Source organism: Terrapene carolina, unplaced genomic scaffold, assembly GCF_002925995.2.
Source record: "Terrapene carolina triunguis isolate 2854851 unplaced genomic scaffold, T_m_triunguis-2.0 Scaffold89, whole genome shotgun sequence".
NCBI lineage: Eukaryota > Metazoa > Chordata > Testudines > Emydidae > Terrapene > Terrapene triunguis.
The window spans coordinates 30721180-30736981 of NW_020664440.1; the positions used below are offsets into that span (position 1 = coordinate 30721180).

The following is a 15802-nucleotide window of genomic DNA, read 5'->3' on the forward strand; positions in this document are numbered from 1 at the left end:
GTGACCATCATACAACACAATTCTCATAACTTCATATGCAATAATGATGCGCATATATGGATAGAGAAATGACTTTCAGCAGATCATAACCTTTCCCCTGATACCTTACAAGACATGCTTTATACGTAAGATCACGATTATATGAAAATGAGGAATATGCGGGTTACAGTACTGTCCCCCAAAGTATAGAATGTCACACTATTGTTATTTGTTCTCTGTATTGAAGTAGTGCTAGGAGTTGCAATCACGGACCAGGCCCCAATTGTGCTAGGAGCTGTACAAACACAGAACAAGTATAGGAAAGGAATTGTCTAACCACAGCTGAAGCTGCTGCCCATCGTGAATTCTCCACAATCTTCCTGCTTTCCTTGTGGAAGATTCGGTTTGTGGGGTTTTGGCAGCTGCCAGGAGAATTTGGGGAGACCATAAGATGCCACAGCATCCCCTCCATGTGCCATGCTGCTGCCTGGGTTGTCATGATGTTGTTGTGCTCGATGCTGCAGCAGCATATGGACACCAGCTTGTGGTGCTGTGCCACAGCGAGGGCACTTTGCATGTGCTGCCAGGGTGACATTTCTGCACTACCACCGGGAGGACATTCTAGTGCAATTGGGTGATGTTTTGACAATGCCTTACTGGCTTTTATCCATGCCAGTTATTGACATTTTCCTGGGGTGCAACGGCATTGTAACAACACGATGCAGCACTATGACATCACAACACAGCTAATCACAATGTGATATCAGAATGTGACAAAGTGACATCACAATACAGCACTGTGACATCATGAGGAAGCACACTAACATCACAATACAGCTAGCATGATGGTATCACAGTCTCACACAGTGACATCATAATATAGTGCTAGGACATTGCAAGGCAATGCAATGACATCATAATGCTGCACTATGACATCAAAATACAGTGCTATGATATCACAATGTAACACAGAGATGTTACAATGCAGCACTATTATTGTTGTTGTTCATCAAGTTTAGTATGGTAGTGCCTAAGGACCAGCCAAGAATGGTACCCCATTGTGCTAAGCCCTGCACAAACAGAGTAGCAGGCAGACTCTGCCTCTAAGATCTTACAATCTCAATAGATCAGACAGACACAGCACGGGGGAAGGGGTATCCTTCACAGGCAGAGCAATCTATGTGATGGCAGCAAATAGCATGTTAGTTTAATGATTTTGGGGGGATGGGGAGGTTTTATTTCGGAGCGGAGAGGCTAAATGGGAAGAAAAGGATGATGGGGGGACAGGGCGGGGAGGAGATGGTAAGAGAGACAGGTGTAGAGTGAAGCAGGATGAAGAGAGTGTGAGGGAGGTAGAGGGTTAGAGCAAACAGCCAATCAGCATATGGCAGAGAGAGTCCAACCAAAACTGTGGGCAGTTCTCTGGTTGTCCAAAGGTCCTTGTTTTGGCTGCTTTTGTTCCTCCCAGCTGGAGTCTCTGGTTGGTTTAATAGTTTCACAGAGTTTAAGGTTAGAAGGGACCATTAGATCATCTCTAGTCTGAATCACAGGCCAGAGAATTTCACCCAGCTACCCTATATTAAGCTCAAGTATTTTAGTTAACATCACAGCTAAAGCATTTCAGTCCTCAGGAGACTGAACTGTTATGTTCTACAGGCATGGCCCTGGCTGGGCCCCATTTTATTATGACACCACAAAGGAGCACAATGACATCACCACATAGAATGATGACATCACATTCCACTGAGAGGACATCACAACGTTATTGCATCCTGTTAAGTCCTGGCCAATGTTTAATTGAACCTTTCCTATCCCTCACCATGTCCCCTTCCAGGCATGGTATTATCTGGGGCTCTTGGCTGATGGTCTAGTGGCTAGGCTGCATTCTTAGGACTCAAAAAATCCATGATCAAGTCTAGTCTCTGCTATTTATTTGCATGTGACCTTGGGCAAGTCACTTAGCCTCTGCCTTAGTTCCCTGTCTGTAAAATGGGGCCTTAGGAACTATTTCACTCCACTTCCTGGTATTGGCCACTTCCCGCATGCGTTGTGGGGACGGGTGGGTGGCACCTATCTGGCACTAGGGGTGTCATTTTCTAGCTCAGCCCACTGCACCCATGCGCAGTAAGGAGGCGTCGGGATCTATTTAGCGCCCGGAGAGTCCATTTGTTGCTCTGGTCAGTGGGACGCATGCTCGGTCCGAGCTCCTTTACAGCGGCATAAACGTGCGCACACGCAGTCTCGGTCTCTGGACTCTATTTCATTCCTTCCTGGGTCGCTTTGTGGCGCTTCCCCGCGGAGCCAATCAGAACAGAGCGAGAGGTGACGAGCCACATTCTCCCAGCCAATCAGTGCGGGGCCTGCCCTGCCAGCGGGCCAGTGCTGGGGGAAAACAAGCCGGCCGCGGAGCCGGGGGGGCAGAGTGAAGTTGAGGCGGGGAGGGCACACCCCGGGTCGGGTAGAGCCGCCCCCGTCCCTCACCCAGCCATGTCCCGCTGGTTCTTCCCCTGGTCCAGTTCCATCAAGAAGCGGGCCTGCCGCTACCTGCTGCAGCACTACCTGGGCCACTACCTGGAGGAGCGGCTGAGCCTGGAGCAGCTCAGCCTGGACCTGTACCAGGGCGCCGGGGCGCTGCGGGACATTCACCTGGACATCTGGGTGAGGGGCAGGGGGCAGGGATCAGGAGTGGAGGCGCTGCGGGACATCCACCTCGACGTGGGGGTTGGGGAGCTGGGAGGCCGGGGGAGCTGGAGGGGAGGGGTTGTGCTGCACGACATCCACCTCGACATGGGGGAGGGGGCTGGTTGGGACTAGGGGAAGCCAGGGCGCTGGATGGGTGTGGCTGGGATTGGTACGGGGGGCTGGGGAACATCGACCTCAATATATGGGTGAGGGGCTGGGAACTGCTGGAAGGGTCCGTATCTGGGGTCCAGGACACTGTGGGGCCTTGGAGAAGGACAGTGTGAGCCCAAGGCGGAAACAGGATGCTGAGATGGAGGTGGGGGACAAGGTTGGTTGGGGTGGGGCTGGAATCTGTGCTGAGGCACTGGAGCTGGCATGGGCCTAGATCTGTAGCTGGGAGCTGAAGGGGAAGAGGGGAGAACCAGGTGATGTGGGAAGCCCAGATGGAGGTCATATCCCCTGATCCATAGGGGTTGAGGGCCTGGGATGGGGCTCAGGGAGGAGGAGCAAGGACCTTGAGAGGCATCTGCCTGGATATGTAGGTGAGGAACACAGGGCAGTGTGGCTCTGTGGGTAAGAAGGGGATGGGGTAGGAACCAGGTGTATGCAGGGCCAGAGAGTAGACTGGCGACTGGGAAGAGAGGGTGAGTGCGATTAGTGACAGTGACTGATCCCACCAGGAAGAACTAGCTTCAGGATGGGTTGCCACCCCTTGTGTGTTTCACTGCCTCCCACCTGCCCAGGCAGTACTCCATGCTCAGGGTCGTGTCTCTGAAATGCCCAGCTTATAGAGCAGTAACTGCACTGTGTGTTTTTGGGAGGAGGGGGGATGGACCACTTGGGAAGTGGCCTCATGGAGGAGTTGAGACAGGGAAATATCTGGTTAATCCTTAAACTCCCACCCTGTGTGCTAGGACGGTCCGGTCCATGGGTTGCTGATGCTGGTATATTTCCATGGTCTGTTCCTTGTGGATTTCATTTTCTGGAGGTGAAGTTCCATTGAGCCTATCTGGCCAGTCTCCTCGCTGATATGAGACAACCAGGAAAGGGCTGGACAGACAGCCACCCACCCTCTCCTAGTCCAGGGCTCTGTCTCCTACCCCTATCTAGGCTGGTATGGAGCTAATGCTAGAAGTTTCACCCCCACTCCTGGGGAGCCCAACTCTGTAGTGTTACCCCATGTGGGGTATGTGCTTGTATTTGAGCCATTCACCCACTTAGCCCACCCTTACATTTCTTCCCCTGGTTTATATTAGCAGCAGTGCTGTGCCTCAGTTTCTCCACCTCCTTTGGAGCTGGGCCACCCTTCCTTGTCTTCTGCCCACCTTGGGTTGGGGGAGGGGCTGCTGTAGCTGCTGGGTTAATAACCTTGCTGTCACCCCAGGTGTAGTGTCTTGGGGAAGTGGGGTATGTCCCTGAGTCGTGGGTCATGTCACCAGGTCCCAAATAATAGCCCAGCATTGTGTTGTGGTGAGTGTCAGGGCCCGGCTTCCAGTGCCCCACTGTGAAGGGAATGAGAGGACAAGGAAGCTGCATGGGGCCTGGGGTGTGTTGCTCTTGGGGAGGTTGGGAGGGAGAATCAGAGTGGAGCCACTCAGTGAGGCTATGGCTTGGAACTGAGGGACATCAACAGAATGGGGGGGAGAGAAGAGCCTAGGGGGCTGAGGGATTGGTTTAGCTCAGTGGTTCTCACACTTTTGTCCTGGTGACCCCTTTCACACAGCAAGCCTCTGAGTGTGACCCCCCCCATATAAATTAAAAACACTTTTTAATATATTTAGCACCATTATAAATGCTGGAGGCAAAGAGGGGTTTGGGGTGAAGGCTGACAGTTTGTGACCCCCCAAGTAATAACCTCATGACCCCCGGAGGGGTCCCGACCCCCAGTTTGAGAACCCCTGGTTTAGCTGCTTGCAGGCATGTGGGAGGGACACCAGTGCTGTGACTCACCTTTGACCTCTTGCAGAGGGGAGAGCACCCCCTGCTGAGTCCCCACCCCACTTTCTGAAGCACAAGCTACAACAGGGGAGGGCTGGGAGCTAGAACGCCTGGCTCTGAAGTGATGCCCTCTGTGACCTTTGCCCTTCCCCTCTGTGTGCGTTGATTTCCCTGCTTGTGCTCGCTGGTGCTGGGAGGCCCTCAGATGGAGGCGCTATATTGCGAGTGGCTTGGTAATGCCAGTTACTCTTGGTTGTGCCTAGCTGGTTGCTGGGGTTAGCCTGGCACCGCAGGTGAGGCTGCTCTGCATGTATGTATTGATGGTGTACCATGGATACAGAAAATGCTAAAGGGGGGAGGCGAGAGTGTGGGTAGGTGAGCGATCAGACCCCAGGGCTGATGAATGCCCTGGGCTCACGCCAGCCCCGGAGCTGCTCATTAATCTGCTCTGTGACTCAGGGTTTACTGACTGTCATGCCTGGCTTCAAAACAAGCACAGAGCTTCCCTGTGGGGAGAGGAAGAGGGGTGGATAGGGGAGGCATTGTCTCTGATTGGGAAACTGAGGCACAGGGGCTGTACCTCCTAAGGGCACACAGTGAGTTAGCAGGAGAGCTGGGATAGAACCCAGGAGTCCTGGCTCACAGCCCCCTGCTCTAACCCCCTAGAGCCCCTCAGGAAATCTGCTCCCTCTTGTTGTCTGCACTAGCCCAGCCCTGCCTTAATTTCCTTGCCAGGCCGGGGGGTGGCGGTGGGGGATGTCGCCATTTTGGGCTGGCCAGCCAGCCCATAATCCTAGTGCCAGTGAGTACCGCCCCTTGCACCGAGGTGCTTGTTGTCCTACCTGCTGGGGAACAGGGCTGCTGCCCTTCATGAGTGGGTTATAATTAGCAGCTGCGGTCACTGTACACCTGTTAGAATGATGTTTCCCTGGCATGTTGGGACTGGCCTTCTGTGTGTCCCCACCACCACTACTGTGTCCCACTGTCCCTCCTTACTTGCCCTCCCCTCCCTGTCATGTCTCAATCACCCTCCCTATTCTTGGCTTTCCAGGAAGCTGTTCCACGAGGCACAATGCAGCCTCAGCTGGCTGCCTCTGGACTGGCTGCCTCGTTCTGCTCCTGTTGAGCTGTGTGTGACACATGGTGGCAGTATGGTCTAGTGGCTGGGGCACTGGGCTGGGAGGCAGGACGTTTGGGTTCTAGTCCCACTGTCTCTCTGTGCCTCAGTTTCCACTCACATCCTTTGTCTGTTTCGATTGGAAGCTCATCAAGTCAGGGACTGGCCATCACTGTCCGTGTGGGGGCTGGTGCGACTGGGGGATCCTGATCTTGGTCTGGGGGTCTGTGTGGCTCCCAGCCCAATGGGGGCCTCTGATTTGGGTTGGGGGGGTCTGCAGTGCTGGGGGACCCTGATCTTGGTCTGTGTGGTGCCTGGTATGACGGGGGACCCTGATCTTGTTTTGTGCAATGTTTGGCCCCATAGGGGCCTTGATCTTGGGTGGGAGGGAGGGGCAGGGCTGTGCAGCCTCTGGCCTGATGAGGAGGGTCTCCGATCTGAGTCGGGATCCCAAGCGTTATTGTCAGAATAATCCAGTAGCCTTAATACTTAGCATTTCTATGAGGCCTACAATTAACTAGCTGGAAACCCTGTGCAGACAGCCTGCTACTTCCTCTGCTGAAATGGTTTTGCAACCAAGTCACCTGACCTCCCCAGCCCTTGTCACCAGAGTAGATTTTAGAACAACAATCCATGTCATCTGCCATCAGAGGGAGGATTCCCAGATAAGAGTGCAGCATGCAAGAATCAGCTGGCTGCTGGTGACATGCAGCCAGCTCTGGAGTGGGGCACTACAGGGCATGTTAGCCTAGGACAGGATGTGCAGCTTGAAGTGCCCAGGGTATTTGTACCCTGCTGGAATGTGGACAAGCCAGTTGGATTCACACACTTAGCCACTCACCATTGAGGTTAACGATGAGCCCTGAAGTGGAATCTGGCTGTTCCAGGCACTGGGAAGTTGTGAGCTGCCTCTGCTTGGAGGAGTGGGGAATACAGTGCTGAGTCAGCTCCCTGTTCCCCAAAAGGTAGCAAACTGCAAGCCAGGACTCCTGGGCCCTATCCCTGGCTCTGGGAGGAGAGTCTAGTGGCTCAAGCAGGGGTGGCTGCTGGGAGTCAGGACTCCTGGGTTTTATTCCTAGCTCTGCCCTGGCTTGCTGGGTGACCCCAGACTCCCTGCCTCAGTTTACCTCTTCAGAGAATGGTAGGTAGCTCTCGTCCCCTAATGCCCCTACTCTACTTGCACTACATTGATGACACCTTCATCATCTGGACCCATGGAAAAGAAGCCCTTGAGGAATTCCACCATGATTTCAACAATTTCCATCCCACCATCAACCTCAGCCTAGACCAATCCACACACAAGCGGTCCATTTCCTTGACACTACTGTGCTAATAAGTGATGGTCACATAAACATCACCCTATACCGGAAACCTACTGACCGCTATACTTACCTACATGCCTCCAGCTTCCATCCAGGACACACCACACGATCCATTGTCTACTGCCAAGCTCTAAGATACGACCACATTTGCTCCAATCCCTCAGACAGAGACAAACACCTACAAGATCTCTATCAAGCATTCTTAAAACTACAATACCCACCTGCTGAAGTGAAAAAACAGATTGACAGAGCCAGAAGAGTACCCAGAAGTCACCTACTACAAGACAGGCCCAACAAAGAAAATAACAGAATGCCACTAGCCGTTACCTTCAGCCCCCAACTAAAACCTCTCCAGCGCATCATCAGAGATCTACAACCTATCCTGAAAGATGATCCCTCACTCTCCCAGATCTTGGGAGACAGACCTGTCCTCGCTTACAGACAGCCCCCCAACCTGAAGCAAATACTCACCAGCAACCACAGAACAAAAACACTAACCCAGGAACCTATCCTTGCAACAAAGCCCGATGCCAACTCTGTTCATATATCTATTCAAGTGACACCATCATAGGACCTAATCACATCAGCCACACCATCAGGGGCTCATTCACCTGCACATCTACCAATGTGATATATGCCATCATGTGCCAGCAATGCCCCTCTGCCATGTACATTGGCCAAACCGGACAGTCTCTATGCAAAAGAATGAATGGACACAAATCTGACATCAGGAATCATAACATTCAAAAACCAGTAGGAGAACACTTCAACCTCTCTGGCCATTCAGTAACAGATTTAAAGGTGGCAATTTTGCAACAGAAAAGCTTCAAAAACAGACTCCAACGAGAAACTGCTGAACTTGAATTGATATGCAAATTAGATACTATCAATTTAGGCTTAAATAGAGACTGGGAATGGCTGAGCCATTACACACATTGAATCTATTTCCCCCATGTTAAGTATCCTCACAGCTTCTTGTCAAACTGTCTTAAATGGGCTATCTTGATTATCACTACAAACGTTTTTTTTCTCCTGCTGACAACAGTTCATTTTAATTAATTAGCCTCTTAGAGTGGGTTGGGCAACTCCCACCTTTTCATGTTCTCTGTATGTATACATATCTCCTCACTATATGTTCCATTCTGTGCGTCCGATGAAGTGGGCTGTAGCCCACGAAAGCTTATGCTCAAATAAATTTGTTAGTCTCTAAGGTGCCACAAATACTCCTATTCCTTTTGTAGGTAGTAATTTAATACTTGGTGTGATGCTTAACCCCTCAGTCCTTCATTGGGGAAGGTTTGAAGGGGTAGGAGCCCATGGGAGCGCAGGAGCTTAGTGGTCTTAGCAACAAGTTGGAAATTCCTTGGCTCAGAGATGCCGCCAGTTTGGGGCCTGGAGGTTAAATAGATTTGAACTCCATGAAACTCTCCGCTGAGGGCATCTCTGAAAACTGACATCCACTTTCTCTGCTGTCTTTGGTCAAATAACCCTGTGCGACAGTGAGGGGAATATCTGCTGGCTTCCGCACCCCACCCCAGAGGTAGCTGTATCAGCGCTGGGCAAGGGATGCTGGTATAAACAGCCCCCTCGCCCCACCCCAGAGGTAGCTGCATCTCTGTCCCAGGTGAGTGGTCTCTGTCTGAATGTTCCTCTGTTCTCCCTGCAGTCAGTGAACGAGCTCTTGGAGTCAGTGAGCGCCCCACTGGAGATTGTGGATGGCTTCATCAACAGCATCGCGGTCACCATCCCCTGGTCGGCGCTGGTGACGGAGAACTGCACCGTGGAGGTGACAGGGCTGCAGATCACGTGCCGGCCCAAGTACCGCAGTGGTGAGAGCTGGGCCTGTGGGGCTGAGGGGTGGGGCTGCTCCCAGCCTCCCCCTGGTGTAGGGACATGGCCACAGCAGCCTGCGCTCTGGCTAGTGCCTGCTCCCCATGCCCATTAGGGGTGTTGCTCCTTTAGCTCCAGCTGCGGAGGCCTGAGCTCTCTGAGTGTGTGGTCCCAGGGGCAGGCCTGGCCCAGGGAGTGCTGGTAGCTGGCACTGATGGTTGGTGTCTTAATTTGCTGTTCTTCCTCCCTGCAATGCAGAGGTGCTCAGTATCTCTCGCCCTGCTTCTGCATTTCCCATAAGCCCTGGTGATGGTCAAAGGTCACAGCCGGCCAACTGTGTGAAGTGGGGTCCCCCCCATGTGAGTTTTGCCCTGCTACCTGCAGGAAAGATGGTTTTAACAAACCTCATGGGGATCCTGCCCCCGTCCCAGCCAGGGTCTCTGCTAGCGCACCATGCGGAGATGGGCTGCACCCGACATGAGGACTCCGGGGTGGGGACTGACCTCACTAACTGGGGTTCCGAGAGCGGGTGGCTGCTTCTGGAGGGTCTTTAGCCCTTTCAGAGCTGGGGGCTGCTTGGATGCCAGCAGAAATAATTAATAGGGGCTCTTAAAATTGCTCCTACAGACATCTCTCCCCTCCCCCTGCCCAGGGTGAGAGTATGAGCCGCGCCCCCATCACTGCCAGGTGCTGCACAGACCCCTCCAGGCCTGAGACCAGGCCCCCTGGGGCCGGGTACTGCACAGACCTAGTGAGAGACAGTCCCTGCTCGAGACAGAGGAAGGATTATCCCCAATTTTAGGTGTGGAAACCAAGGCCTAGTGGCTAGGGTAGCCTGGGGCTTGGATCCTGTTTCTGCCTGAGTCCCTTTCCTGTTCTGTGCCTTTGTTTTGCGCTCTGAAGTGGACGGTGAGTGTGTGCCTGGCCTGCCTTTGGTAGATGGGGCTGGCAGTGCCTTCAGGGTTCACTGCCCCTCAGTAACGAAGTGCCCCTCCGTTCCCGCAGCCACCCCGGGAACAGAGTCTCAGAGCTGGTCATCATGCATGACCACGAGCATGCAGCTGGCCCAGGAGTGCTTGAAGGACCAGGCTGAGGAGCCCCCACAGCCTCTTGAGGGCCTCGAGATGTTCGCCCAGACCATCGAGACGGGTGAGTCTCTCCCGGGATCTTGTAGGGCGGGAGCCAGGGGGAATCTGCTTGCAGCTGGGGAACCAAGGGGCAGGTGGAGACCCAGGAATGGAACTCGGGAATCCTGACTCCTAGTCCCACCCCTGCTCTAATCTGTTAGAACCCAGTCCACTCCCAGAGTTGGAGATTGGCTCTTCGGTTCTGTTTCCCAGCCTCCCGTGCTCTAACCCACGCAGACCCCACTCCTGTCCCAGAGCAGGGAATAGAGCCCAGGAGTCCTGGCTCCCAGTCTAACCACTAATCTCAGGGGTAAGCAACTTTTCTTGTCTGGTATAAACTCAGGGTAACATGTAGAGAGAGGTAGAACAGTGGTCTCCAAAGTGGGGTGTGTGCACCCCAGGAGGTGCGCAAGAGATCCTTGGGGGTGAGCGGCAGGAGGAGCCCTTTTTATTTTATTTTTTTTTGCTTTTCAGGTTGGGGGGGGTTCTTTTTTTTTTTTTTTTATTTTTATTATTTATTTTATTTTTTTTGCTTTGGCAAAAATGGTAGAGCCAGTGCGGCGGGGGGGCGTGCTCAAAAATTTTTTACTGATAGGGGTGTGCGATCAAAAAAGTTCGGAGACCACTGGGGTAGAAGATAGATAAAATGCTCCCAAAACATACCACTCTACTGCACCCCCAACCTCCCCAAGGGGAGTGGTTGGAGAGAGATTGTGGCAGATGTCAGTTGTGTGGCTGAAAGCCAGATAACCCGCCCTCCATAAGAACCAATATGGGACAGAGGAGAGAGGTTTAGTGCAGAGATCCCTGGGGTGGAAAATAGTGTGACCTAGTGAGTAGAGCACTGGAGTAGGAACTTGGGAGACTTGGATTTTATTCCCAGGTCCGCCACTGTGACCTTGGGCAAATATCTGTGCCTCCATTTCCCCATCTGTAAAATGGGGATAACAATACTGCCCTTCTCTGTAAAGCACATTGAGAGCTACAGATGGAAACAGAGGTAATTACTGCAAGATGGTCCCTTAACGTCTCTGGTTCTCTCTGGCATCCCCTGCCCAGTGCTGCGGAGGATCAAGGTGACATTCCTGGACACCATTGTTCGGGTGGAGCACGTACCCATCAGTTCTCAGACTGGGGTGGCCCTGGAGGTGCATATTAAAAGGTAATGGGTGTTCTGATCCTGAGTGTGAAGGGGGGTATCCGATGAAGTGTGGAGAAGGAGACTGTTCCCCTGGGGATCCTGTCAGAATTTGAGCTAAGCTGGGTCAAGCCAGGCCGGTACCTGGATGGGAGACATCCCAGGAGGAATGGAGTGGTACAGGGAGCTATGTGGGGGCTTCAGTGAGGGGTGCTATTCCCTCTTTCAGTGCTTTCCTGATTCTCAGCATCCCTTGCTCTAACCACCAGGCCCCACTCCCCACCCAGAACTGGGGATAGAACTAGGAGTCCTGTCTCCCAGCCCCCCTCACTGCTCTAAGTGCTAGTCTAAGTGCTAAGTACCCAGTTGTCTGAGGCCACCTTTGGCCCAGCTCTGGTACCCATGTGGCTGTGTCTAACCCTGTCCCCTGTGACTCGCTCCCCCAGGCTGGATTACTGTGACGAGGCAGTGAAGGACCCCAACCAGGTGCTCCCAGTCGATATCCACCAACCCCCGGCCTTCGTGCACAAGATCCTGCAGCTGAGTGGCGTGCAGCTGTACTACGAGGAGTTCCCCGAAAGCGCAGCCTCGCCTGTGCCTGGCCCCCAGGTACCTCCAGGCATAGCCGTGGGAGGGGAGAGGTGGGCCTGCTTGGGGGAGGGGAGTGGGTCTAATGTATAGGAGTTGTGGCTCCCAGCCCCCTGCTCAAACCACTAGACCCCACTCCCTTTCCAGGGCTTGGGAAGGAACCCAGGAATCCTGATCTGAACACAAGGCATGGGATTGTAAGTCAGAGCTTCTGGGTTCTCTCCCCAGCTGTGTGCGTTGGCAGCTCGGTATTCCCTGGCTACCATGCGGGGAGAGCCCACTGAATCATTTTGGGATGGGAGGGGCTGCTGGTCCCAAACCAGCCTCATCCATTTGTAGCAACCAAACTCTTCTCCTTTCCATCTGCCCAGCCCCAACCCCAGATGAGCGAGTCGTTGTCCTCAGCCAGTGGAGAGGCGCCCGAGTGTCCTGACCCTCCCCTGCAAATTGGCAGCTGTTCTGGCTACATGGAGATGAGGATCAAACTCAAGCAGAACGAAGCCTTTCCCGGGCCCAAGGTGAGAAACATTGGGTGGGGGGGATCCCATCCCCCCTCCTTTTTCCCAGCTGAAAGGGGGTCTCATGGAGATGTGGCACAGTGCACCACCTACTGGTATTCACCTGTGGAACTCACTGCCTCAAAACATCCTGTGGCTGGGAGGGGAGCCAGACTGGATGGGCCCATTGGTCTGATCTGGGAGGGGGAGCCAGGCTGTGCTGCATGGTCCCATTGGTCTGTTCAGTGGGAGTGGGGGGGAAGAAGGAGGAGGAACCTGCCTTGTGAATTCTGCTTGTCTCCTCCCCAGCTGGAGCTGGATGGGAAGCTGGGATCCCTGCACCTCTTGGTCTCCCCCCAGCAGATTTTCTACCTGCATGACCTGCTGACAGCACTGAGCGTCTCAGGTGAGCCACCGCTGGAAGGTCGTTCCACCCTTTCCTCCACCCCGGCTAAACACAGCTCTTGGTAACACCTAGAGAGACTCCTGGGTTTTATCCCCAGCTCTGGAAGGGGAAGGGGGTCCAGTGGGTTAGAGCTGGAGGAGACTGGGAGTCAGGATGCCTGGGGAGAGGAATCTGGGGATCACCACCTGGTTTGCTGGCTTGATGCTCCTTCCATTGTGAGAATCTCTGAGGAGCTGCTGCTGTGATCTGGGCTCAGCTATCCATGCCTAGTATCCCTGTGCCCCTGCTTTCGGGGCTTGGCTGTCTGTCTGGGCACCACATGCCCCTTGCCAGCTCTCTGGATGCTCTGCCAGTGACAGGTGCTGGCTGGGCTGCAGCCCTGTCTGGGGTGGGTGCCAGAAGCTTCAGCCCTTTACCTGAGTTTGACCCCTGCAGGCGGTTGGGGGGAAGCTTCTTCTGATTGGCTGCCTGACCCACTTGCCCACCTCCTGGGGCAGAGCAACCAGTCAGAGCTGCTGAAGGAAGCAACCTGAACCATTCCCCCAGGAGGGGAGGTGGAGTGGAGAAGAGTGGTCCTGAGGGCTCGCCCCATGAGAGAGGCTTGGGTGGGCTGAGGGGAGGAGGGAGCAGAGAGAGCCCAGCACCTCAAGATAGCTCTTCTCCCCTCTCCCTCCTTGCAATGCCCAGCCTGGGAAAAGGGGGTGGGAGGAGAACCCCAGGAGGAGCTGAAGTGAAGCCACAGCAGATGGTGCTGGGGGAACAGGTTTGATTTGGACGCTGGGGAGGCAGAATTAAGTGCTGGGCAGGAGCGGCCTCTGCTGCAGGAGCTCTCACCCCCCGCCCTACGTCACCTTACCTAATCAGCGGGTATGGGCAGCGCTCTCCCTCATGCATGGAATGGGCAGGGCAAGTCCAGAGACAGACCAAAGCCGTCATCTTTTCAAACGTCTCGTGACTCTTGGGGGACTGACCTTTGCCAACTTCCTGAGATCAGTACTGCCCTTGGGGTGGGGAGATGCTTGCTTAGTGGGGCTCAGCTGTCTCTGCCTGGCAACCCACGTGCCAGTGGGATCCAGCCCAAGCCCCTCTTTCCCCACCAGTACCCCAGCTGGTCCCCAGGGGCTATCTTCTCTCAGCACCTCCCTAACCCCCACGGCTCCTCCTCTCCCCAACCCAAGAAGCCAATGGCCTACAGGAGAAGCTAAGCAAGAGCCGCCCACTGGACTCTGAGGACCTGAAGCTGATAGAACAGGATCTGAGCCAACAGCTGCACGGGGGCCAGGGCTTGGGGCCGGGCCGGCTTGAGGAGGAGTTGGAGAGCTTCGTGGGCCTGGAGAACAGAGGTGACGTCTGGGCGAGGTGCACTGGGGGAGGAGGGGTGTCAGTGCTAGACTCTGCACTACATCGTTGCCTGTGTGCTGCAGACAAACCCCCACCCTGCCTGGGGAGCCAGGATGAGGAGCCTTGGCCCTTTGGCTCCAGAAGCAGCATAGGCCACTCCCACTTGAGCTCAGGGAGGATTTCCCTCAGCTGGCAGCAACAGCAGGTCTCTTATCCTTTGTGTGGCCCAGGGCGATGGAGATTACACACTGGTGTACTACAAAACCAGAGCATGTAGTTGTGCAGCCCGGGACTCTCACTGAGCTCTTCTGGTGCCCCTCAGTCCCAACCCACCGTCTGTGTGTTATCCCAGCCCTGCTCCCCTTTCGCCCCAGCTCTGCTGGTGCCTCTCAGCCCCCTTACTGTGTGAAACCTCATATGAGGGCAGCACTTTCTGATGTGCCTGCCCACATGCTGCATGGTCTCCCAGTACAACAGGCTGCCTGTCCCTCTGCTGGGGCTCCGCCTCCCTCCCGTGACCCTGCTTCTCCCCCTTTGCCTTCCAGAGATGTTCTTCTCCATGGCTGCCATGACGAGCAGCGTGACCTCCGTGCGCTCAGTCAGTGATCTCTCCGACATCGAGCTCGACTCCTCTGTGCACAGTGACTACAGTGCCTGCCCCCTGCAGCCGCCTTCCTTCGCACCGGGGGTGAGAACTCGCTGGTGGGGGGTGGAGTGGGAGGGCATAGCTGGCAGCATCTGGCACTGTTCCCCCCTTAGCTCCCCCCCTCTTTCCCATGTCTAGAACCAGGCAGAGCCCTCTGAAGCTGTCTGTGCCTGCTCTGCTCCCAAAGTCGCGTGGTCCCGGGAGCACCTTGCTGCCACCAAACCTCGTCTGTGCCACCCTGGTCTGGCTTCGCATCCCTAACCTCCGCTTCTCTCTGCAGCTGATCCTGAGCAGCCCCAGGCGCTACGGCCGCTCCCCCTTTGCTGCTACGCTCCCGGGCCTGCAGGGCCTGAGCAAACTGCCAGGTGAGTGGAGCCCGTCCTGCTGGGTTCGTGCTGCGCTTCAGTGGGGAGCGTGGGGTTCCACCCAGTGCTGGGAAGGCAGTGGGGTTTGGCCGGGTAGAGCAGCAGGGGCTGGCAGCCCGGACTCCTGGGTTCTCTCCCAGGTCTGGGATGGTAAGGGGCTCTAGTGAGTTAGAGCGGGTGGAGGCCTGGGAGTCACTGCTTCTGGGTTCTATTCCCTGCTTGGGGGGCTGCAGGCTTAGAGTCCATCCCTGAAGCTCGCTGACTGTAGAAGGCTTCCTTCACTCATGGCTGAAATCTGACTCAGCCATCTAGGGGTAAGTGTACACACCTCTGGGGTGGAGCGTGGGCGCTGTTTATACAGGGATCCCTCACCTGACGCTGAGATGCAACTGCCTCTGGGGTTGGGGCATGGGGGCTGCCACAGCCAGGTGAGTTTGAGAGAGGTAGAAGGCAATAACCCGCAACTGGAATTTGACTGGGGCAGCAAGATTAGTGCCTCACCCTTGCGGGGGATCAACAAGCAAGAAGGGCCTCGGTTTCCCCCTCCACCCTGACCCTTCCCCTTTGGAAGCCCACACCTCCGTTGGCCTAACCCCTCTCTCTCCCTGCAAAGTTCTGGGGCCCAGGGCTCCTGGGTTCTATTCCCAACACTGGGCTCCCACCAGCCCCTCCTGCCCCCCACCACAACTCTGCCATTGCCTGGTAATCCCAACCTGCAGCCCCTTCTGCTGTGGGGCATCCCCTGCTTGGAGGGAAGAGTGCCCTAGCAGGTTTCCCAGAATCCTCTGGGGGTTGGTTGTAATGCACCAGCTTTGCCTAGTGTGGG

The 15802-nt window shown here is 54.9% G+C and overlaps 1 protein-coding gene across 1 annotated transcript in view; it reads left to right on the forward strand.

The window, feature by feature from the left end:
• Positions 1-2371: 2371 nt before the first annotated feature.
• The window catches only part of ATG2A (autophagy related 2A), a 38357-nt gene continuing 24926 nt past the window's right edge, over positions 2372-15802 (forward strand). Inside the window, exons 1-10 of the mRNA XM_026650347.2 lie at positions 2372-2637; positions 8705-8867; positions 9874-10017; positions 11055-11157; positions 11580-11742; positions 12093-12239; positions 12528-12624; positions 13803-13967; positions 14511-14653; positions 14892-14976. Coding sequence (XP_026506132.1) covers positions 2467-2637; positions 8705-8867; positions 9874-10017; positions 11055-11157; positions 11580-11742; positions 12093-12239; positions 12528-12624; positions 13803-13967; positions 14511-14653; positions 14892-14976 — 1381 coding nt within the window. The 5' untranslated portion in view covers positions 2372-2466. The remainder of the gene's footprint in view (positions 2638-8704; positions 8868-9873; positions 10018-11054; positions 11158-11579; positions 11743-12092; positions 12240-12527; positions 12625-13802; positions 13968-14510; positions 14654-14891; positions 14977-15802) is intronic.